The sequence below is a fragment of the Myiozetetes cayanensis genome, unplaced genomic scaffold, assembly GCF_022539395.1.
Source record: "Myiozetetes cayanensis isolate MyiCay16 unplaced genomic scaffold, myiCay2020 scf5-8, whole genome shotgun sequence".
NCBI classification, from domain to species: Eukaryota; Metazoa; Chordata; class Aves; order Passeriformes; family Tyrannidae; genus Myiozetetes; species Myiozetetes cayanensis.
Genome location: NW_026087742.1, coordinates 112,280,356 through 112,304,638, shown reverse-complemented (window position 1 = coordinate 112,304,638; position 24,283 = coordinate 112,280,356). Strand labels below are relative to the sequence as shown.

The window sequence follows — 24,283 nt, the reverse complement described above, 5'->3', positions numbered from 1 at the left end:
AGGCCAGCATGAGGGTGTGGGGATTAGACATGCCCTGCAAGGAGGAGTGCTGCTCAAAAATAAGACTCCACACAAGCTCTACTGAGCTGAGCACCATATGGGGTTTATCTCACCCTTTTAGCTCTGGTTTGTGTTTACAGAGAATATTTCAATTCTGTCAATGCTTGTTGAGCAATCAGCGTTTGCCCACGTGTGGGACAGGCAGGTCATAAACCATAATCATCTGTAAGCAAATGAATAATGTGCTCTGCAGCATCTCGGTAAACAGAGCTATGCAGCAAAACCCTGTGTTCCCTTTCTCAAATGCCCTCTCACTTTCAAGCCTTAAAGAAGTCCCACATTCAAGCTTTTGCTGCTGATCAAGACAGCTAAAAATGAAAACTGAGGTTCTCATGTGTTCAGGGGCAAGAGCTTTGGGACTGAGAGTCACCTTGTCGCTCACCCAAAGCTCTCTTGGCAACAGCTGGGGGGAGACAGGCATTTCTGAGGGCAATTCAGCCCTCCTGGATCAAGTTTATTGTCTTGGAAAGTCTTTTATGAAACTATTGCAAAACATATATTCTACCTCAGGGCCTAGGACAAGGACAAGGGGATCTTCAGCAAAACGCTGTCCATGTGATCTGAGCAAAATTCAGCTCGTGACACTGTCCCTCAGGTCTTGCAGGAAAGTTTCTTCCTGCCTGGATGACTCAGACTCAGCCCACTTGTTACCCCATGAATTATGTTTATTCCCTGGATAAGCATAAAGTTTCATTAGATTAAATCATTTTTTTTCCGGTGAGTTTTTAAGAGCCTAAACAGGGGAAAACTAACCCAAAAATGTCTCCAAGGCTGTATTTGTGGCGTTGTATTCATCATGTTGGAAACTCCTGGCTCGCTTCACAGCCTAAGAACTGCATTTTCTAATACAATGGCTACATTTCATCCCCTGCAGATTTAACCTTTAGAAATGGGAATGCAGATATATAAACTCCTGAATTCCTGCAAGCCTGTTCATTTCTGACTGGTGGCTGCTGTTGAACACCCAAACACTTGAGATTATCAGTATCTTTTTTTTTTTTTTAGTAATATTTGATTAAATGATTAAATGGGAATGGTGGTGCTAAATTGCCTGCATCCCCTTTTCTCCTGCAGAGCAGATGTTGTCTCAAAAGAGCTGCCTGCCTTTGCATTTCAACCACTGGGATTCTTAGTTACAGTCTACATGAGGGGATGGTCACAAAACTGCTGCAATGTTGTGGGGTTATAACAGGAGATCTTGTGTTAAATGAGAGATCTGAGCTAAGATAGTGGAATTAGGAACTCACAAGAAGTCATAGAGAAAGATGGTATTGACACATGCCTAGAATAAATGTTACTTTAGGATCTCTTATTTTCTGCTGTCATTTTTCTATCCGTCTAGGGCTTGATCCATTTCTGCACAGCCAAAGCCTTTGGAGTCAGTGGAAAAGCTCCCACTGATTTCGCTGAGCGTTAGAACACATCCCAGATGAGTTAGAAAAATGTCATTGCTTTTTCCTGAGCGGGAATTGCTTCATTACTGAAGAGTGCTGGTGTGATTCAAAGCCCTGCACAAAAGCTACGAAGTCAACAGCAATATGCCTGCTTCAAAAAGCTTTCAGACCCTCTCTGTCTCCCCTCTTGCACTGTCTTTAATCATGAAACCTTTGAACATCCTTCTTTCATCTTAACAAGAGGGGCTATGCCATTATTTGATGCTTGCAAGGAGGAAATTCACTTTGCTGTGTATCATAAAGGGGTGTTTACCAAGCCCATAACCTGTCTGTCCCTGGCTGCAGATGCTGAGCTGTTTGGAACACATGTACCACGATCTCGGGCTGGTAAAAGACTTCAACATCAATCCCATCACGTTAAAGAGGTGGTTGGTAAGTATTTCAAATTACATGTGCAATTTTTCACATTCAAAAATCAATAAATGAGAGACATCTAGCCAGGGAATTACCTCGACTCACATGAGTAATCCCACTGAAAGCAGTCGGTCTATACAAATTCTTAACATTTAAGTACTTCAGAAAAATGTTTGCATTCTTGTGGTCACAGATTCCTTTTTTTTTTAATTGTTTTGCATTTGTTTGCTGAGTTTTCATTTGCTGGCAACAGCTAATTTCTGCTGAATGCTCTTGGTACCTCCTGTAAATGGAGGCAAGACAACTGTCATCAGATATGGGCAAAAAAAGCCAATAATCAGTAGATGTACTAAATCACAGGGAGTAAAAAAGCAGGCCAGGAAGGAAAATGAATTGCTGAGAAGCTAAATAACTTCCTTTGCTTCAACCTTAAATGTTAAGAATGTTGGAGAGATGCAAGACGTGATAAAGATGAGATCATACCAAAAGTGAGATGTTTGAGGAAGAAACATTGGAATATTTAAAAATCAGCAAATTTTCAAGTCCAAGGAAGAGCATAAGAAATCATTTGCTAAAAGAGATGAAGAATATACTGGCTTTCTTAGGAAAAAAAAAAAAAAATCTCGTTCCTATAGAACTGTAGAACAGGAAATATTTTATCCATTGATCCATTGTTTAAAAAGTATCCTGGGATAGCCTGAAGAATTATAACTACTGAAACTTACCTCTCTTCTGACAAATTGATTGAGATAGTAATTAAAAACATCATGGTGGGAAGTTCATTACATAGAGGTTTCATACCATCCCTGTAGTGAAGACCTACATCTCGTTAATCTCTTCTAATTACCCCGAGAGCTTGCACAGAATAGAGGCCACTGTTTTACATGATGGATGTAGACCCCTAGAAAGGCCTGAAGGAATTCCACAAATTCAGAGGGTGGCTAGAAAACACAAAGGAAACAGTGGGTTCATCATATGTTGAAGCACAGCAAGATCAGGAAGGCACCAGTGGCTCTCAGTGCTTGGTGTCCTCCTGCAGGATGAAGCCAACCAGGCACAAGGCTGAGCAGGGTCTGGAAAAAGGGTAAAATGTCACCACAGAAGGCATAAGGCTCACCTGACATTTATGCCTGGTGAAGGCTTTTTAGAGAAATAGTGTGACTACCTCAAAGGAGACACACACACAAAAAAAGAAAAAGATTAAGAAGTAGGAAATCTCCCCCCCAGGGAAGGCAAATGGAAAGCTTGGTGCTGTTGGTCTTAGAAAGCAGCTGAACAGAAGGGGTGGGATGAAACCAAATACAAACAAGGCTGGCACAGAGTAGATAAAACAGAAAATCTCCTCCTCCCGTTTCACAGCCTGAAAACATGGGAAACAAGGTGATATGTCAACACACATCAACATGCCACCCCCACACATTGCTGCAGGCAGCTCCCTTCAGCTTGTGTCTCCAAGTAATTTGTTACCACCAGCATTTAAGACAGCTTCTTTCTGAACAACAAGGGGGGTTGGTTTATTGTGTGTTTTCTACTAAGGTAGGACAGGGTGAGGTTTACTTTCTTAAACACAAGCTTTGCAAAAAGAAAGACGATTAAAAAAAGCCCCAAGGACTCTGCTCCCAGCTATGATACTTCCCCAGGCACACTATGGGCATTGATGCCTTAATTTTAGGCAACAGCATCAGTCTGAACTTAAGTGGGTGGGAAAAAGCCACCTCGTGCCTACACTTGCTTTCTTGCTCCCACATCCACTGGCGACAGAAATGTGCCAGAAAGAGGAGGAAAGGATGACTAATACAACCCAGGCACTCCATCCCTTCAGTGCTCTGAGTCAGGAGTCCCCTGGGATGCCCTGGGCTCCAGTGCTGGATGTGTACATTGCACAGTGCCTGGGCATGGCCAGCGTGTCCATATGGAGGCTGTGAGCTACTGCCCACCCCCTGTGAGCCTGGCTGCCAACCATCCTCTGCCATCAGTTATTCATTTTGAAATAAATGCCTAAAAACCTTGCTGCAGGGTAACCTGAACAGCATTTGCAATGGAGCCCCCCAAATATGAAATAAGCAGTGAAAACCCACAGTTCTCTTCGCCTTATCCAGAGCTTTGAGGCTTCCTGGAAGGCAGATCCCAGGTTAAAGGGTTTGATGCTGGTGGGGCACGAGGACTCCTGAAGTAAATTCACTATTAACTGGAGAAGGGACAGGAATTCTGTCCATGACATTAATTCAGGCTCAGTACCTGAAGCACGTGCATAAGGGCTCTCTAGGGTCCAGGCTATGGAGGATTCAGCAGAAGGGTCCAGCAGTGCTGCCAGTGCTTGTCATTTTTGTGCAGAACAGGATACCAAAGGCTATCCAGAGCACTGGAATAGTGACTGTGCCATGTGTTAACCCAGCTGTGCCAGCTTCACTCAGCCAGCCTGGCTGACAGTAGCGAGGACACAGGGAAAGACAGGCTTTATCTTGCCTGGGGAATGAGGGCACAGAGCCAGGATCTGTAGAAAGTTAAACCACACAACAAGCAGCCCCGTGAGCCCATAACAGCTAAATCTCTCCCGTGCTGCCTGGCTTAGGAAATCCACACAGGTGTAGGTGTGCTACAGCGAGTGCATTCACATCTTCACTTTGCCAAGCAACAAAGGGCTCCAAAGGGCCCCCTCTGAGCATTTGCAGATGAAGTAACAGGCACATTTCAGCCTCCAGGATTTCAGAGCTGCAGTTTGCACTCAGCAAAAGAGGGGAATGGGGAGTTCTGAGTTCTTCACGCTCCCCAAAGTTGCCATTTAACCACCGCACGGTTTGAAATACAAATTCAGCACGGGAGCACAGAGTCCCTGTCTGAGAACTGAGATGCACTCACAGCTGTGCTGGGAGGTTTACCCACTGCTGGCTGGTATGAGAGAGAATTTGCTGCGAGCTTTACCTGCGGAAAAATTCTTGAAACACCAAAATCTCTCACCGTCCCCCCCAAAGGAAGGCAGAGACTATCAGAGGGGCTTGTGCTGTCACTCTGTCCAAGCAGAAAAGACTGCTGAGCTCCTCAGGACTCCTCTAGAGGTATACAGTGATTCCAGGGTCACTGGAAAACAGCTCTCCTGTCCCTGACTGCTTCATTCCCTCTCTCTGCAGCTGTGTATTCACGACAACTACAGGAACAACCCCTTCCACAATTTCCGGCACTGCTTCTGCGTGACCCAGATGATGTACAGCATGATCTCGCTCTGCAGCCTCCAGGTATGACCCCAACTCAACAGCATCACCCCATTTCCATCGTGGGGCCCACTCACAGCCCTCCCATGCCAGACCCCAAGCACCCACACAGCTTTCTGAGACTGCTTGGAAGCTAAATTCGCCTCCTGGATATCCCCAGTTTGTACACAGAAGCTCTTTTGGCTCTCTGATAGTGTGAAACATCCAGGAATCAGATCCCAAAGCCTACTGAATTATGGCCTGTGGGTATGGTCTTCATCTGGGACACAGAATGTTCTCCACATGTGTGCTGGCACCTGGATGAGCTCCTGCAAATAATCCCTGGCATGTGCTGTATGCAGGATTCACATTTGACCTGTACTTTGTCCAAAACCATAGGCATCAGTTAATTTCATTGTCTGGATAACCTACGTTCATATATTAATTTAATTTCTGTACAAAACTGCTTTTATTCCTCCCTTTCTTCTCCATAGTTAAACACCTCAGCTCCTGGGTTAAATATATTTTCTTGCCAGCAGGAATATGAAGAAAATCTTGCTTTAATGGAAGTTGATCCTGTTCAGAAAAGCTGTGGGAACACAACATTTAATTTTTCCCACTCTTTTCCTGACTTTAGTTAATGCAGAATGCAATGGCAACTGAGCCATCCCCCAGCCCTCCCTTAACTAATCAGGGTGCTCAAATGACTTGTGAGAGACTGTTCTAATATCTCAGTGCTTTCATATGATCTCTGCTGTAATAGCAAGTCTCAAGAAAATTGCCTCCTCTGAGCTGCTGTTATTTAATGCAACAAAGGCAAATCTGAGTCATTTTTACTGGAAGGGAAGGCAGAATTCTCTTTCTTGGCTGAAGTAAATTCATCTATGGAAAAATACTTCTCTTTGCTCAGATTTGCATTTCTCCAGAGAGTAAATAAAGGGGGGTTTATACTTCTTTTCATTTATGATGATAGGGGAACTAGGAATCATAATATTCCATTAATGTTTTGCATTTCACAGGAGAAATTTTCCCAGATTGACATTTTGATTCTCATGACTGCAGCAGTATGCCATGACTTGGACCATCCAGGCTATAACAACACGTAAGTCTGTCCCTTGCTTTCTCCTCCCTTGAAATTTATCGGGAAGGTAATACCAGTTGGCATTTTTTGGCAGATCAGGTTTTCCTTCTTGCAGCCTGAACTGGCCATGTCCTTTCCCCAAGGCCCTGCTGTTCCCTCACACGTGGGCCAAGGCAGAGCTTCATGAAGCAAACTCAGGTCTGGGGTGGGGTTGCCAGCTGTCCTTGGCTCTGTAAGGAAAATTATTTTTCAGATTTCTTCCAATACTTTCCCCCAACTCCTGAGAAAACAAGTGAAAAAAATACTTTACACATGTTAACAGAGGTATAAATTATTATAATGGAATAATGACACTAAAATGCAAAGGGGAATTTAACTTATGCATTATTTCATAGTTATAAATGATGAAGTTCATATTACCCTATTTATTGCCATGTGAGGGAATTATTGTTGTTGCCCCACGGACACCTTTGTGTGCATGTATGTGTGTGTGAAAAAGAGAGGGAGAACCTAACTTATTTGTAACCATTCATTAAATAAAGGCAGAAACCAGTTCTGACTGGGATCAGTGGGACTCTCTCAATTTGATATTAGTGGGGGTCGAATGGAGCCCAGACAGTTCCTTTTGTTTTGGTTTTGGTTTTGTTTTCCTATATCATTTTAAACTACAGAGACTTGGTAACATTTAAAGAAGGAAAAAAAACCAAACAAACTCCAAAAACCAAACCTGTAGGGGAATTAGTGCCTGGGGTGATATCAAAGTAATATCTATTTTCTCTAAAAATCCGATTTAGTACCAACAGTCGAAAAACCGAACCTCAGCTAATTGAATAAGCATTGAGAAGGACGTAAATAAGAGAAAGCAGCGTGGTTTAGAGCAGCTGGTGTGTGTCTGCAGGAGCCCTCACTGTTTCTCTCCACATCAGCTACCAGATAAACGCGCGGACCGAGCTCGCCGTGCGCTACAACGACATCTCCCCGCTGGAGAACCACCACTGTGCCGTGGCCTTCCAGATCATCTCCCAGCCGGAATACAACATTTTCTCCAATGTTGACCAGGACCAGTTCAAACAGATAAGACAGGTAGGAATTCTGCCTCCCACCTGCACTGCACAAACTGCCCCTGGAGGTGAAAACACCCACGGACTTCCCCGCGAGTGAATCGCTCTCACTGCAGGGGCAGGACTGAAAAAGCCCCTCACACTGGAAGGATCCAAGAAGGGTTCTTGGAAAATTTCCACAGCAGCACTACTCCCTGGGATGCCTGGCTGGGAAATAATGAGTACATGCTGACTATTAAAGCCTATGGCATTTTGGGAGGATATATTTATATTATCCAAGGAACCAATTAGCTCTGGGCTGGGGAAGGATTAAACTCTCATGGTAGAAGTTTATGCTTCAAGGGAACATTTTATTAATGGCTTCAAAGTGGGCAAAGCAGAGCACTTGTACTGTTGGAAGAGGCTCTGGTGGACTGGGAGTCATCAGTTAGCTCTGAGACTGTGAACAATGCTACAGTTCCCATTAGGGCTTGAAGGGCCAAAATTCAGTCTTAATTTCCACATTACACCTTCCTTACACACCAAACGAAAAAGCAGACTAATACAAGGGCTTGGACACTGGTCTGGTTGTAGTTACTGATTCTGCCAGGGCATGGGAAGCAGGCACGGGGCCCAAATGGATCAATCTGTACAAAAACCCCACAGCTTTAAATTAACCACATGTTTTCACGTCATAAACTCTGCCTGGCAGGAGGACGCAGAGCTCCTGACACATTGACTGCATCTGAGGATTTCAAAGCCCATAATGCAAAGAGGATGAGCACAGATGACATCCATCATCTAATGATTTTCGTCTCTTATTAGGGTCACTGAGAGTCAGCAGCAGAACCCACAGTGCCTTCCAAGCAGCCAAAAGTGGATCTGGGCAATCAGAGTGTGGCTTTTAACACCCTGCTGTACAGTTTGCTTTTCTACAATTAGTCAGTCAGAAAGGAAAAACCTCAGTGTGTCTCTGGAATATCACAGCAGTGTTACAGATCAATCATTTTCGTGTACCATGAACTTTTTATCACCCTCTTCCAGGTTTCCTTGACAGTTCCAAGTCAGAAACTTCCCCTTTCATTACGAACAATGTAATGTATCTGAGGCGTTCTGTGTGTGAGAAAGACCCTGCTTAGCTCTGCAATAGTAGACTTTGTAAAGAATGTCAAGCTAATATGTGAACATGTTTTCTTTGTTAGGGGATAATTACGTTAATCCTGGCTACAGACATGGCGAGACACGCAGAAATACTGGACTCTTTCAAGGAAAAAATGGAGAATTTTGATTATTCAAATGAAGAACACATGACCTGTGTAAGGAGGTTTTGTGGATTGTTATTTTTCTGTGCATAAGTGTGAAAGCTTTTAGATTAATATTTGTTTGTTTAAAAACCAGGATTCAATATATAATATCAAAGAAAGAATCCTTCCTACATTCTCTGCCCCACCAGAAATAATTGCAATTTGGAAGAGCTCTATATAAAAGAGATTATTCAGGCTCTAGAAATCCTGGAGTCCCATCAGGTCCATTACTGTGGGGCAAAAAAATATCCACAAGAGTATACATTCTAGACTCCTTTACTTCCCAATCCAGTTGTCTTTGACTTCTAGGGAAATCTTTCCCCTGCTGCCTCTGAGTGCTCCACAGAAAGCTTAATAGTCATTTGTGCCCAAATCTCTTCAGGCAGCAGATAAGTGCACGTCCCACTGTGACACATCCCAGTGCTACAGGCAGGGAAACCAGGACAGAGAGGGAAAAAGCGATTTACACAGAGTAGCTGGGAGAGGGGAGAAGCACCCAGATCATTTAAGACCTCTGACTTAATCCTGAAACTGTCCTTTCTGGCTGAAAGCTTTGCCTCCCACTGCACTGTAAGCTGTGCATGGGGTGACAAGGGCTGGCACTGAAACTATAGTATTAAAGTATTATCCTCTTCCAGCTGAAGATGGTGCTGATAAAATGCTGTGATATCTCCAACGAAGTCCGCCCGATGGAAGTAGCGGAGCCCTGGGTGGATTGTTTACTGGAGGAGTATTTTATGCAGGTAAGAATGAGGGAGAGATGCAACTGCACAGTTTTCTTGCTTTTCCTGAAGCCCAACCTCACCTACAGGTGCTTCTTTGTCAGACAGCCCAGTCCAGCTCTAGCTCTGAACAACCTGGACCAGTGGAAGGTGTCCCTGACCATGGTAGAGGGTCAAAGCAAGATGATCCTTAGGGTCCTTTACAACCCAAACCATTCCCTGATTCCATGGAAGGGTTTCTATTAGAGAAAGTCATAGAAGGAAGCCAGAAATAGAACTTGCTCAGATGCCAAGTGCAATTGATTGCAAATTTCAGAAGAAAGACAAAAGCAACCCAGAAATCCTAATGCCAGCAGGCTGAAGCTTGTTCTCTGTAAAGCAGCTGCCTCGCATGGCTTTTTGACAAATATATTATTTTTGAGCCAAAAGGACAAGAGCAGCGGCAAGATAAAGCTGTCAAGTAAATTATATCCAATATCACAGAGGAACTAGTTTATTTTCACTGCATGTGAACATTCCCCTGAAGAGGAAGCAGAAAACTTGCTGGGGTGTGCAAAGTCAGACTCTGAGCTTCACAAGCATCGCTGCTCACTGGATTCCCAGCTGGGCACAGTTTCTGGTGCCTCACAAAGGGATCCCTGGGTGAGCAGCCCTCGGTTGTCTCTGGCACAGGGGCTCCTGAGCAGCGTGTCCGAGCTGTGCTGGGATCCCAGCCCACACACAGCTGCAGTGCCCTGGGGAGCAGATGCCACAGCTTTCCTGGGCGCTCTGTCTGCACTTTGATCGGGTGCATGACAAGGAGGGCCTCTCCAAGAGACGAGGTGGTGCGTCAGAATAATTTCTGGCTCACTGGGTGTCCAGTTTTTCCTCAAAATTACAGCATTTCTGTGCCTTACTGTTTTGGCCACCCAGCAAAGGCACCATGTGCTGAATGATCGAATAAGTGGGAGATAAAATCTGCTACAGGATGTCCTTTTTGCAGACATAGTCCATGACCTCCTTACCCATGAACCCACATAGAAATAGTGAGTTATGTGGTTAAGTAGGTAGCTTGGCAAACCCTTTGCACTCAGTGGAACTACTCTCCACTGACCTGGCTAGCCAGAACTAGTTCTAATTGTTATTAGTAAAGAAGGAGATGTAATTTCTGGTTGAATAGCTGAAAATAATCACTCTGGAGAATTATGAGGAAATCACAGACCTATTCCTTCACTTCCAGAGCAGCAAGAGCCATTACCACCTTTCTGGATGCTCTGAAATGTTTTATCTCACAAGTCCAGTGGGTTTGCAAAGGGAATTAGATGCCCTGTAAGCCTGGAGGTGAACACTTTCATGCCAGTGCTGAGCAGAAATAACTGAGCAGACTTGTCTTTGTTCAGATGTTGCTCTCAACAAAGCAGATTCACTGAGGGAGGCCCGAGGGAAGCACGCTGCTATTCTGTGCTATCTTCAAACACCTCTGTGATCTGTGTCTGAAGGCTACTGCTCTTTAGCTTGTGATCAGCAGGACTTCATTCTCCTCACGGGCTCCTAGCCAAGATCTATGTTTTTAATTTTGGATTCGTTCCAGAGCGACCGAGAAAAATCCGAGGGGCTTCCAGTGGCGCCGTTCATGGACCGCGACAAAGTGACCAAGCCCACGGCACAGATCGGCTTCCTCAAGTTCGTCCTCATCCCCATGTTTGAGACAGTAACAAAGGTGAGGCACCCAGGGCCAGAAGCAGAAGTGGGGAATGCAGGGGCAATCCAGTGTTTGCTCCATCACTTGTTCCCAGAGCCAGGGAAATGGGGATGCACCGTTCACACCCTGCCTTCCACCCTGTTTTTAGCACGTACGATGAAAGAACGTGGGAAGTTCATGAATACAACAGGAAATGTTGATGTTCTTTCTCTTGTTTTCACCCAGCTATTCCCAGAAGTGGAGGAGGTGATGCTCCAGCCCCTGTGGGAATCCAGAGACCACTACGAGGGATTAAAACAGATAGATGATGCTACAAAAGAGGTAAACTCTAAATATCCCCTTGATATAGTAAATATTGTGACCGAATATGCCAAACATTGTAATTAAACAGCAGCTTAATTCCCAAACAGCAGGAATGCTTACAGCATAGTCATTATCATGAGAATCACACCCAGTACACCTGGCTGGGGAGAGGTGTGTGCTACAAACAGTGAGAACTTGTCCTTGCAGAGTCCACCAGGTACCACACAAGTGTGGCCATGGAAAGGGAGCTGCTTAGCAAACACCTCCTCCTGGAAGGATCTGCCAGCCCCTGGGAAGGAGTTAGGCTGGGCTAGACTGCAGCAAAATGTCCTGGGCTTGGGCAGTTCAAGGCACTGCACCACCAATGCGTTAAGTTTATTTTCTGGGAAGGAACTTCCAGTCACGTGTCTGCCATCAAGGATGTGCTTGAAATTTTATGAGGAACTACTCTGCCATGCACAGCACCCAGGAGGGTTAAACACACAACCATTTTATGGCTCAGTGGGGACCTCCATTTACAGGGCATTTCTCGTTTTGACAAATGGGCTCAGGGGAGGGCCACTTTTCCCTGCGGAGGTCTACGACAAAACCTGCCCAAGTGGCATCACAGAGTAGGGGTTTTATGACATGAAAACATTTATGTAGTCGGGATGCTATCAGCCACTCTGTCATTAAAATAAATTGGGAAGTGCCCTGGAGCACAAGTTGTGCTGATATTGTTAGCTCTGTGGGAAATTAAGGTTCATTCACTTGATCATCCAAGAGTGGAATAGCAGCCTTCTGGTGTAGCTCCCACCTCCTCCTAAGTGCTTTGGAGGAAAAGCCCCTCAGGAGCTCAGATACTAAGGCTGGTTAATCAAAGAGCACATGCTTTGAGGGCACTGTGTTTTAAAGGAGAACAAAGTCTTTCAGGATTCTTCAGTTTAGAGAGGAGCATTTCTCAAACGAGGGAGAAAGAACTCAAATACAACTGTCAGACTGTCTGAGTCTTATTCATCTTTCAATTCGAGCTGAGACTTTACTTCTGGTTTACAGAAGCTGTCAAAACAGCATTTTTATACAAACTGATGGAGCTTTAATTGCAGTGTATTGGCACAAAAGGTCTTAGGAAAATAGGAGCTGCTTGAATTCAGAAATACCCCAAAACAAGAGGATTTAATTAATAATCTGTGAGCCTAGTGCAGTAGATGATGAGAAAGACCGAGTTTGCTCAGGACATGCATCCAAGAGTCGTTTGGATGAAAGAGTGCCTGTGATGTTCCAAGCTGCCAGCTATTACTTCCCAAGAAATGTTGCCCATGCCTTGTGGGGAGCCAGGCGTGTGACTCACAGCAGTGCTGGAACACGGCACCCCGTGAGTCAGGGGGCACTAATCCTGCCTTGCTCTTCATTTCAGCTGCAGAAACAGAAGAGTGAAAGTCTGACAACTGGCAGCACCGAAAAGTGAGACGAGAAAAGCCTTTGAAGAAAAATCACAAGCCCCGAGGTTGCTCCGGTTTTGAGAAATGCTGTGTTGGCCAAACAGGCGCGGGCGGCCGCGTCGAAATCCAGCTGGGACCGTGCATGAGGAGAAGTGGCAGGGATGGCAGGGACGGATGTCCTGCCTGCCCCAGCACCTCATCTGCAGCCTGCAACCTCCTTGCACAGACGCCGAGGGTTCCCGGCGCTCCGACATTCCCGGCACAGCCTCCCATTGGGATTCCCCCTGCGGACAGTGCACCGGCTCAAACCTCCGGCAGAGCTGCCTCTCTGGTGACCAGCCTGTCACCCACAGCGTGCAGAGACAAATCGGAGCTTAGCTAAGGAGCCTCCTCTGGGAAGTGTTCCACTGGCGCCCAAAAACACCAGAAGAAGCTGTTTTAGTGAAGATACTCTCTCTATGTGTACAGCAGTATGCTAATTACAGCACAGCCTAACAGATGCTTGTTTACTGACCAGGGTCCTGGCATACATTTTTGTTTGCCCAGTAGGCCCTAATGACACATTTCTCTGCATTATTACCTGAATTTTGTAGTGTTCACAGTACATTCAGAAGCCCGGCATTAGTGGATGCAATTTTCTTTTTTTTCTTTTTTTTTTTTTTTTTAACTATAAGAAATGAGAAGAAACCTTAGTGAGTTTGCAGGGTTGCTTTGTGGTCTGGTACAGCTGGACATCATGGGATCCTTCAGCATGAGCAAAGAAGGGAGCACAAAGCTGAAACCACGGTGCAAACACATTTTTATCCTTGTTGATGCAAAAAAGCAGCAAAAAACCCCTTCAAAGATGTACAGGTTTTTTTTGGTTTGGTTTTTTTTTTTTTACTTTTAAACTGATCTGCTAAATAATATATTCTTCTACAGAAATGGGTGTTGTCCTTGTTTTCATTTGCACATGCATGCACGTGAGAGCTGTTTGTGTTTCCTAAAGACAGATGCCTTCATAACGAACACGAGGAAATGGGCTGTACAGGAGAGGGGAGGGATGGTCCTCCTGCAGAGGAGAGGCTTTAGAATTATTTTTGAGGTACAGATGCACCACAAGTGCAGCACCAAAAGAACTCCAGTCCCACTGAGGGCTTTTGTAAACGTCGGGAGCCAAGCTCTGCCCGGTGTTGCAGTTGTGTGAACAGACTGTGACTGACACCTGTGCACCACAGGTTTCCCCATAGTTGGTCTCTTTTCTTTTGCAAAAATCTGTATTATTTCAGCAGCCCTTCAGCCTCTCAGGGAGATTCAGAGAACTGTGAAACTTTCGCCTCTCTACCCTGTTCCTACCTGCAAGTTTCCAGAGAGCCAACAGAGACTCAGCCAGTTCTCTCTGTTGGTGCCTTCTCCTTTAAACAGCTTTTTCTGTGTGGTTTTGGGCTCTCTGCTGCAAACTGGGAAAGGGTCTGGTCCCTGGGTTTGAACAGATCCCAAGGGAAATGGGAAGATCCAGGCACAGGATGAGCTCCAACTCACACAGATATCTTCATGAATGGATGAACTAAACCCTAGTTTTGATTAACCTCAAACTTTTCGTGCTTGAAAGTTGAATCAGAATTATGTGGTTTGGGCCCTTTTTCTTTACTAAATCTTTTAATCCAAAGTACATTGTGACCCAGATTGTTCTGCCGTGGAATTTTTCACTTCCTTCTGACAAGTAAATTGAATTTACCATCTCCATTCAAGCGGATTTCTGTCACAAATCAGCTCCCAGAGCAGATGAGCTGTACAGGAGCTACAAACAGTTGCTTAGGCCGTGCCAAGTCCTGCACTGAGCCACTCACATTAGATGAGAAAACCTGCTGTAGGAAAACTTCACTAAAACTTCTCAAGAGTTAGATCCTTATAGGAAGTTTTGTTTCAGTTGGAAGGCTTTTCTCTAACCACAAGCCCTAATCCAGCAAGTGTTTATCCATGTAACTCCCACCAGCCTAGTCATGGACCCTGGCATACAGGAGGTACTTGCACAGTCCAGGTTCCTTCCCTAAATGAAGTGCATGGATCTTTGGGAATTTATGGCCCCTGGGGCCTGTTTTGGCCCCATCATTTTTAGGAGCAACCTGAAAACTGTTTACTTGAGAAGAGACGATCAGAGGGCGTTGATGAAATCCCGCTGGCTTTCTTGGAGCTGCGTCAGAAATGTGGGAGAGGGGAATGCAACCCATCCTCATGATGCTGCAATGTGCTGTGAGGCTTATTCAAAGAACAGGCAACACCCAGGCTGCTATTAGGCAGCTGCAAGAAAAACCCACATGCAATCACAACCAGCTAATGGTATAAATGGGAATACCACAGCATTTTTTAATCTCATTTGCCTTTGTTAATATTAGATTTCCAGGAGACAGTCCTCCCAACGTATGTTTAACCAAGGGTAATGCAAGGCATTCTCTCATAATTCTAGGGTTTTATACTTTTCCCATAATATTTAACGTTGTGATTCATATGCAAATTAAAGGATTTGAGGATCTTGGCAATCAGCCCATTAAAATGTCACACATTTTCAAGGTGACATTTTAAAATTAGACTTAGCATGAAAATGAAGTTTTCTGGGGCAGGCAGACAAATGTCTCAAGTGTGATTTAATCCTTTTCTCTCCCTAATGCAATGAATAACAGTGAATATTACATCCCAGTGTTGTTTCAGTTTATAGTAGGTGTCTTACAAGGAACCTCCTGTGACCTGTTGGATGCAACTCTCAGCACCATAACAGTGGCATGTGCACCCCAGCCTTACATTGCTACTCCTAGACTTCTGAGTCACACTATTTAGGTTGGAAAACAAGGGATTTTACCTTTTTCCCCCTTTTTTTCTTTTTTTTTTTTAAACTGGGAGGTCCCACAGCCCTGTGATTCCCTTCATTTCTTAGTATGGCTTTGATAATCAGATCAAACTGAGGGTACAGTGTAACTGCAGGTCTTGGGAAGGGAAACAATTCCTTTAAAATCATCAGTAACACCCCCACACACACACCCCAGCAGCCAATGTGCAATGAAAATTTAGTGTGTGTTAATGCAGGGGTTATGTGATGCCACAGAAGTATCTGTAGATGGAAATTGTTCCTCTCAGAGCTGCCTCTGAGCAGCAATAACAACAGCATCTGCTCCATGTGGGAGCGAAGCAGAGAGCTGGTGGGGAGTGTGAGCCCATCATCACTGTTCAGTTTTCCTGTGAAGGTTTACCTGTTTCCCACACTATCATATATATATATATCTATATATATATCTCCAAGAGATTGTTCTGGAATCAGGCACATCCCAGCTCCAGGTTGTGGTCCAAAGGACACCAGGCAGGTCCTGCCCTCCTGAGCCACCCTTCTGTATGTGCAATCCTCTCCCTTGTGAATAAGATTTGTTCAGCACCAGCAAAGTGAAGCAAAGACTTTCTGAAGTGTGTATAAAACAGCCTGGATGATCATTTTCTAGGCAACATGGCAGAGCAGCAGGCAATCTTTCCTTTCTCTCAGCTCTCCAGGGCAGTGCTGAGGCAGAGGTGTCCTTTGTACTCTGAAAAACTGGAGCATTGGAGTCCTGGTCTGTGTGTGGGTGCTGTGATAGCGCAAGAAACCAGTCTTTGTAATAAACCTACATGAAATACTGGCTTCAAATACCCTCCAGAGCAAGCCAACACAGCTTCCCTCTCTTTTCAAACAGAGACACACATCTGTAAAGCACCTGTGGTGCGAAAAACAACAGTTACCATTATCAGAAAATAGAAACTTCTGGCCAAAACCACTTATTAGTCATCTTCACAAATGAAGAAGCTGTAATCAGCAAGTCAGACATCGTGCTGTAGTTGATGTGTTTGCTAGTGAGAAGTCAAACTCACATGCACAGAAAAAAAGCTTTCTGACTGTTTTGGCTCGTAATCAGGAGTTACAGGTGTACTCAGGCACAGGCACACACATAAAACAGCTAACTGTACATATTTTTGCAATACTCTTGGCTCTGTTGCAAGACAAACTTAGAACCAGGAGGGTTTGGAAGGTGCAAACCAGTCTCCTCACAGCCAACGTTTGCTATAACCTCTCTGAGGGAAAAAAAAAAATCTCTGTTTTCCAAACTGTGTGGAAGCAGAGTTACTGCCTGGCCGAGAGACCCAGCAGATCCTCTGCCCTAAAGCTCCAAACTGACAGGGACTTGGAGCATCTCTGTGTCTTTTTATTCTAGGAGAGCTTGTTCTCACCCCACTGATGGTGTCCTGGACAGCTGGGACACGCTCCAGGCTGAAAAATGCAACGAGAAAATCAACACAAAAATGTCTAAATCCTCCTCAGATTGCTGTGCCCAAGCCATGCCCAGTTTAACAGCTCCCCTGGTTAACCCCTGGAAGCCAATTTGTCCCACAGTGCTCGTGCTACCACTTCAGGGCTGACCAAAAGTTACAGCACGTTGCTAAGGGCATTGACCTTAAGGGCATCTTAAACAACAATATGCTTGGGGAGTCAATCACCTCTCTAGGAAGGCAGAAAGATTTCCTTTTTGAGAAGCAAATTTCTCCATTTAAAAAAAAAAAAAAAAAAAAAAACCAGTACAGTCTTGAAAGTTTGAAATTTTATTTTCTCTACTGAAAAAGCCTCAACTAAATGAAATGAGATTTCCCTTCAAAAGAAAAACCCACATTATTAATTTCTGGCAGAATTATCCTTAAAACAAACAAGCCCATAACACCCCTCTCAGAAATTGTTTTCTGCCACTTCTCCTTGTCTGGCTCTGAAACAACCTGCCCCATTTGACTTCAGCCCACAGGGGACACCTTGGCTGCTCATGGTCATGGCTGGGATTCCTCCTCAGCTGCCCTCAGATCTTGTGGGTGGTGGGTGGAAAACACATGGATGAGGGATGGGAAGCTGTGCAGGCAGTGGGTAAGAGGCTTGTGCCTGAGAGGAGGCCAGTGCACCCCAGAAAGCGAGGCAGAGCCTGGGGCAGGCACTGGAGTGCCCAGACCATGCTCACAAGCAGGAGTTTGTTGCCTCCTTTCCCCGTGGCAGATGTCCCACCATCATTCCCAATGCCACTGGACTCTCATGGTGCCTCCGGGCCTGGCCAGCAGGGTCTGACTGCAGGGAGGGGATTTCTTGTCTCAGGGAAGAGCTGATGAAATATGTTCCTAAAGGTTATAGGATAACAAGCCTAAAACACCGTGTGCTTCAGAGAGTTCACTGGGGCGATGTGTGTGTCGTAACGCTTTTTTTCTTTCACCCTCACTCAAGACCTTGATCCTCCTGGCCATGCTGCCTGCTATGTTTGTGTGTGTGTGTTACCAAGGGCAGATCTCCAGGAGCAGTGACTTGTCCCAGATCCTTTGCTTGAAGAGGACACACCACTCATTTTAGGGTCGATGAGCCAAGGCTGCGTCATCCTGAGCCGGTGGAGGCTGGACATGCCTTGCCAGAGAGTTTCAGCAATGAGTTTTGTGTCCATCTAGAAGGCAGCCTACACCCAGGGAGATCCTGGTTTGTAGTGGACAAAAAAAGTACAGAAACCTCCCCTTTATTTACAGCCTTTCATTTTATCCTACCAGGTGTTTCATTTATTCACCCTCCGTGGTGGTTCATTCACTGACCTGTGCTTCAGGCTGCCATTTCCACCCATGTAGGAAGCCTCAGGTGCTGTCCTACTGCTGCACAGTGCTCAGCACCTTCACAAAAGGCATTCCTAGGCCTACATATTTATTTATTTATTTATTTACAAAAGGCATTCCTAGGCCTACATATTTATTTATTTATTTATTTAACTGTTTTGATTAAGGAGGGAATTGTGAACACCTAGCGGCACCCAAAGTTTTGAGCTGCACTGGATTCATATGGCCTCATGTGTTCTACAGATTCGAGGCTCAGCAGGCATCTTTTGAATGAAAATGCATAAAATTAAATTGAAAAGGTTACAAGCTGTTTAATATTAAAAGCTTGTACCAGTTAGTATGGTACAGCTCTTTCTTTCAAACATGACCTATGCAGGCTGACTTGGACTGTTCACTTTTTTCAAAGTTGAGATTAAGTCCATTATTTCCAGTGCAACAACCTTGTAACACCTCTGAATTTATCTCTAGGACAGAGGTCTTTTCTCATCCCAGTTGTTAACAATTAACTAGGGAGACAATAATCATCTTGAAAGACAAATGGAGGGGGATTCGATGGCGTGACTTACAAGAGGAACTCAAAGTTTGCAGAGTGAGAATGGTGTTTGCAGACTGTAAAAGTCAGTAACAATCCCTGGGACATTCTTTCAGACAAGAACTGAATCCTGGGGCTGTGCTGCATGGAAGGATTTGCTCTCCATACAGCAGGGTCAAAATCAAAGCCTGTTTCCCAGATAAGGTTTGCCTGGGTTTTTTTTTCATTTTTTGAGCCCTGACTTCTTCAGAGCTCAGCAAAAGGTAGTTTCACCACCACAGGTTATATCAGAATTTGCCCTCTGAATGTGCATTTATACGGTGCAAGTCCTTCTGAAGCTGCAGGCTGGTGCCTGTAACTAGTTGCCTGGAAAATCAGCTTCTCTGTAAACACACCAGGTAATCCAGAGGAGATAAAGGTGCCTGATTTAGCCCTGGGTGTGTGTGGACATGCTGCCCTTGCTGCATCATTCCAATTGTTGCTGTACTTTTACTGCCAGGTGACTGCCAGCATAGCCATGGATTAGCTCCTGCAGCAAGGAGACAGCTGTAGCAAAAGGAAGAGCAAGCCTGGCACCCCAAAATGCCCATCCCATGGGTCCAGCATCACCTCCAGACTTCCTAGAGAGGGGAAGGGGTCCAAGGTGGGAGGCTGCACTTCTGCTCTGCCAGTGCTGCTAAGACCATGCACGAAGTGATAAGACAAGGGGCAATGGCTTAAAATTGGAAGAGAGTAGGTTTAGATTAGATATTATCAAGAAATTCTTCACTGTGAGGGTGATGAGGCACTGGAACAGGTTTCCCAGAGAAGCTGTGGCTGTCCCACCCCTGGAAGTGCTCAAGGCCAGGTTTGATGGGGCTCTGAGCAGCCTGGTCTAGCGGGAGGTGTCCCTGCCCATGGCAGGAGGGTTGGAACGGAATGATCTTCAAAATGTTCCTTCCAACCCAAACCATTCTGTAAGAGGCTCAGGAAGGGCAGTGGAGTCCCTGCTGAGGATCTCATGCAAGGTGCACTTCCCAGGGCAGCAGAGGTAGGAGCTGACACTGCAGAGGGAGACAGGGCACTGACACCCCTTCCCTGTGCTCTGCGTGTAAAGAATAAAACTGAGTACTCTGCTGGTCCGAGCTGAGGAATGAAGTTTCAGGCACTCCTACCAAGCACCAAAATAAGCAGCACTGTTCACCTGGACATGAGTTCAATGTCTCCACGCTGCTGGTGTCTCTCAAGGTGCACTACAGCATCCACAAAGCAGGTCTGGCAGTTACATTTGCACACAAATTTGCATGCCGGGCTCACTGGACAAAATTCCGGTTACACGTTCCCGGATGCAGGAGCAGCAGCTACTCAGGCCTAGCAGGGTATGTGCCATTCCATGCTCTGTTTTGGGCTGCAGTGTTTGCATCAGGCATGATTACACCTTCTTCTGCCAAAATATGGGTTCATTAGCTTGCATCAGCTCCATCCACTTCCCACATTGCCCAAAGCTGAAACCTTTTATCTTCTCCAGTTTCTTGCCTTTTTTTTTTTTTTTTCAGAGTAGTATTAGCTACTCTACTCCATTAAGAGCCCCTTTTTAGCCCACCTAAATGTATTCTTATGTAGGGAAAAGCAGCATAATAACAGGGACACATATGGAGCCTGACATTTCTATTCATGCTGGTACTTACTGCTCAAACAGTCCTGGAAGGATATCAACGATGCCTGTCTTTTCACAGGTGAAGGGGACTAATCATTTGAAAGGACTCTCCATCTTTGGACCAAAAAGGCAGTTTCATTATCCTTTTTGCAAAACCCACTGAAATCCCTCACGTGACACCCACATCAGTCTCCTCACTCCCAGCTGCACAGCCATTGTGCTAAAGGATTGCCAAGGGAGGATCAAAGAGGAAAATTGCACAAAATTTTTAGATTTCCTTTTTATCCTCAAGGAGTTAGCAGGGTGGGGAGGATAATAGCACTATTCTCAGTGATTACATGGTGCTGGCAATAAACCTTGTAACTATCACATGTCTGCAAAAGCCACTGATCACTTCTAATGCCTCTGCCAGGAATATGATTCCATAAGCAACGTGCATCAGCCCTCCAGCTCTGAGTGGTCCCACAGGCGCAGCCACCAGAAAGACGAGCAAGCCCCTAAAACCACAGCAGCTGAAGATGGAGCCAACACTTGCCCTCTCAACACTGAGGCTACCATGCATTTTTTCCAGCATTCTCTCCCTCCATACCAAGCTGAGATTTACCAGCTGGCAATTCTGCAGTAATCACAATCCTAGTGAGGACGCGAATCATCCCAAATAGGTTTGGCCCAGTTGCAACCTTGTCCTCAAATCTCAGACTGTGTCTTTCAAATCTAACCACTGCTCCTTCAGTCTAGCTCCAGTCTTCTATAGTGGCTCTCCACGTGGGTAGAGAAAACTGCAACATTCCCCTGGAAGCCTCTCAGTTTAAAATTCACCCAGCTTTGTCCAGGGACAGCCACGTTCCACCAGGAAACAGACATCTGGAAGGATTAAAATGAAAATGGGTGTCTCCCCTTCCTAGGGGAAGTTAGAGCAATGTCATTAATGCTCTTTTTACTGCTAATCCCACATATGGCTTTCTGCTGGAAGAAGATGCCGTACCACGGTAGCCCCGAATTGCTGGGCAGTCTGCAAATGTTAAGCGAGGCGCAGTTTCTGCCTCGAGGAGTTGAGCACAGAATCCGAAATGGGACATAAATGGATTCAAACGGTCACTGCACACCCTAGGATGGGTCAGTAGATGATGGCAGAGCTCTGACGATGCTGAATGTCCTGCAGGGACGGCAAACCCCTCCTCCCACCCTCACTCCTCTTGTAGGTCCTACTCATTAACCTCTGTGTGAATGCAGCGCCGGTGCCACTTTTGGTCACCGGGATGATCTGAGGGGAAGCCAGAAAAGTCACAGGCATGCAGAACCCAATCAGTAAAACACTAATTACATTTCTCCAAAATGAAGTTGCCAGTGCAAGCCCATTTGGAATTTTTGTGTTTGTTTGTTTGTTTGTTTGTTTGTTTTAGCTGAAGTTTCTTGCTTGGCTTGTGGCAGTGATGGCCACAGAGCATGTGTATTCTGCTGCAGTTCAGGAAAGATTTGCTGATTGCACAAATCCTACCCATGGCAGTGTGTGCAGGGGCTGATGCAGCTCCTTTACACCCAGACAGAAGCCTGATAAGTAACTCCACGAGGTGATCTTTTTGCTTCTCAGAGGTGCTTGGCCAAAAACTTAAATCCAGACAGATTTTCCTTTCCATGCCTTGATCTTGCTGGGCCTCATGCTACCCTTGCACACATGTTCAGTTGATTTGATGAATTTCAATCAGGATAATTTAGATATGATTTCCTCATGAATTATGTCATTTTATTGCACGTGGATGAGACAAGTTGGGAACACCGTGCTCAGCTTATCTAAGTGCAAAGAACTCATTAAAATCACAGGCACAAAGCAAAGCACAAAGGGGCAACACCAGGCTGCCTCTACCCTTCCAGGGAAGGCTTTTCCTTTAAATGGAGCTGTACTTGACTTACCATGGGCATGTGAGCTGGAAACCAGTGACTGCTGCCTGGGGAGTAGGGCAGAAATGTCACTGCAGGGTCACACACACACACTTTGCCACCTCCCACGTGAGTAAGGGCTGAGTAAAGCAGTGGTGGTGCAGCCACGTCTATTCCCAGAAGAGCTGACTTTCCTCCTGCCAGGGATAGAAATGAGTAGTCAGCACTCACTAGGACTAAATTCCCTTTGGTTTGAGGCCTTGAAGGACCTCACTCAGCCAGGGCAGACTGGGCTGGGTCTGTGGGTTACACTGCGTGTGGAGAGGAATTTGTTCTGTCTCGACAGGGAGCCCACCCAGAGTAAACTGGGTGTGGGCAGTGGCTGCGCAGGTTCTGATAGCCAGGTGCTGTGAACTGGGTGGACCAGCCCGGGTTGGCACTGCCAGTAAAGCCTGGGTGGAGGTTGGCTCTCCTGGCATCTACTTCTGCAAAAGTCTTCCATGGCTTAGAGGTGCCCAGGGTGGGATCAGCTCCCAGCCCCAGCAACACGATCTGCCCACCTACCTCCTGCTCAGGAGCAGGAAAAGATCATAGAACAGTTTGAGTTGGAAGGGATCTTAAAAATAATTTGAAAAAAACCTCTGCCATGGGCAGGGACACCTTCCACTAGACCAGGTTGCTTCAAGCCCCAACCAACCTGGCCTTGGAAACTTCCAGGGATGGGGCAGCCACAGCTTCTCTGGGCAACCTGTGCCAGGGCCTCACCACCCTCCCAGGGCAGAATTCCTCCCTAATACCTAATCCAACCCTACCTTCTTTCACTTCAAACCCACTACCCCTTGCCCTGTCACCGTGTGCCCTTGTAAAAAGTCTTGTAAAAATAAGGCAAGAGTGAGATAGAGACACAGCCACAGCTCCTCCTGTCTGTGCCCTCGTGGTGGCCTGGCACAGCCAGCTCCCCCAGCCTGCCAGCACAGCTCCTTGTGTTTGCCCCTGCCAGGCTCACTCCCACAGACCTGCTGTTTCAGAGGGAAGCTGATCAGCAAGGGCAGTGGGGTGGGCAGCCCTCTCACTGCCACCACATTCCCCGGGGAGGCAGCAAGGACTGAATATCCAAGTGGTGAAGTACCTTCTCATCCCTTGTTTCTTCTACTCAGGAAGAAAGTGTCAGCCACACTTCTCTCACTGCTTACCAGGGAGTGAAATTCCCCAACATTTTCTTCGTCTCTTACAACTTTGACGTAATTTGTACGTACAAAAATGGGTAGTTTTGTTGAAAAATATGATATTTTTCACTAGGCTGATAGCAATAGGCTTTGCACATGTTAATTGCCTTCAGGCCAGTAAGAAGAGCTGGGTTCTTGATGAGAACTACAAAAAGAGTTGAGATCATAGAATGGTTTGGGTTGGAAGGGACTTTAAAGATGATGCCATTTCAACCCCCCTGCCATGGGCAGGGACACCTTCCACTAGACCAGGTTGCTCAGAGCCCCTTCCAGCCTGGCCTTGAACACTTCCAGGAATGGGGTACCCACAGCTTCTTTGGGCAACCTCTTCCAGTGCCTCACCACCCCCACAGTAAAGAATTTCTTCCAAATATCCAACCCGATGGGTCAGCCCTGCAGCCCTCAGCAGGCACACGAGCCTCCTTCCCACACCTGGCAGGTGAGGAGAGCAGCTCTCCCTGTGCCAGGTCTTCCCAGAAAAGGATGCAGCAAGAGGTCCAGGCACAGACTGCATCCCCAAACGTTGCCAGTTCTGTGGGGAGAGCTGGGTGCCAGGGCAGGGTGGCACCAGGCAGGCTAGGAGAGGGACAGGGCATCGCCTACGTGGTGCCAGCAAAGCCCCACGTGAGGCCACAGGGCAAGAACTGAACTGGGAACCTCCTAAGAATTACAGCTGGTGTTGATTCATACATGGATTTCCCCTTTGCTGTCTAGATAACGCTGCTGGGTTTCCCAGCAAGCATAAATAAAAGCAGATAGGGTGAAAAAACTCTTGCTT

General features: G+C 45.9%; 1 protein-coding gene across 7 annotated transcripts in view; it reads left to right on the top strand.

The window, feature by feature from the left end:
* The window catches only part of PDE9A (phosphodiesterase 9A), a 50,491-nt gene extending 36,959 nt beyond the window's left edge, over positions 1 to 13,532 (top strand). For all 7 annotated transcript variants that reach the window (XM_050331879.1, XM_050331880.1, XM_050331883.1 and 4 more), the window contains 9 exons: positions 1,800 to 1,886; positions 4,997 to 5,101; positions 6,076 to 6,158; positions 7,064 to 7,220; positions 8,380 to 8,493; positions 9,120 to 9,224; positions 10,774 to 10,902; positions 11,110 to 11,205; positions 12,584 to 13,532. In XM_050331879.1, the coding sequence (XP_050187836.1) occupies positions 1,800 to 1,886; positions 4,997 to 5,101; positions 6,076 to 6,158; positions 7,064 to 7,220; positions 8,380 to 8,493; positions 9,120 to 9,224; positions 10,774 to 10,902; positions 11,110 to 11,205; positions 12,584 to 12,634 (927 nt within the window). In that variant the 3' untranslated portion in view covers positions 12,635 to 13,532. The remainder of the gene's footprint in view (positions 1 to 1,799; positions 1,887 to 4,996; positions 5,102 to 6,075; positions 6,159 to 7,063; positions 7,221 to 8,379; positions 8,494 to 9,119; positions 9,225 to 10,773; positions 10,903 to 11,109; positions 11,206 to 12,583) is intronic.
* Positions 13,533 to 24,283: the final 10,751 nt, after the last annotated feature.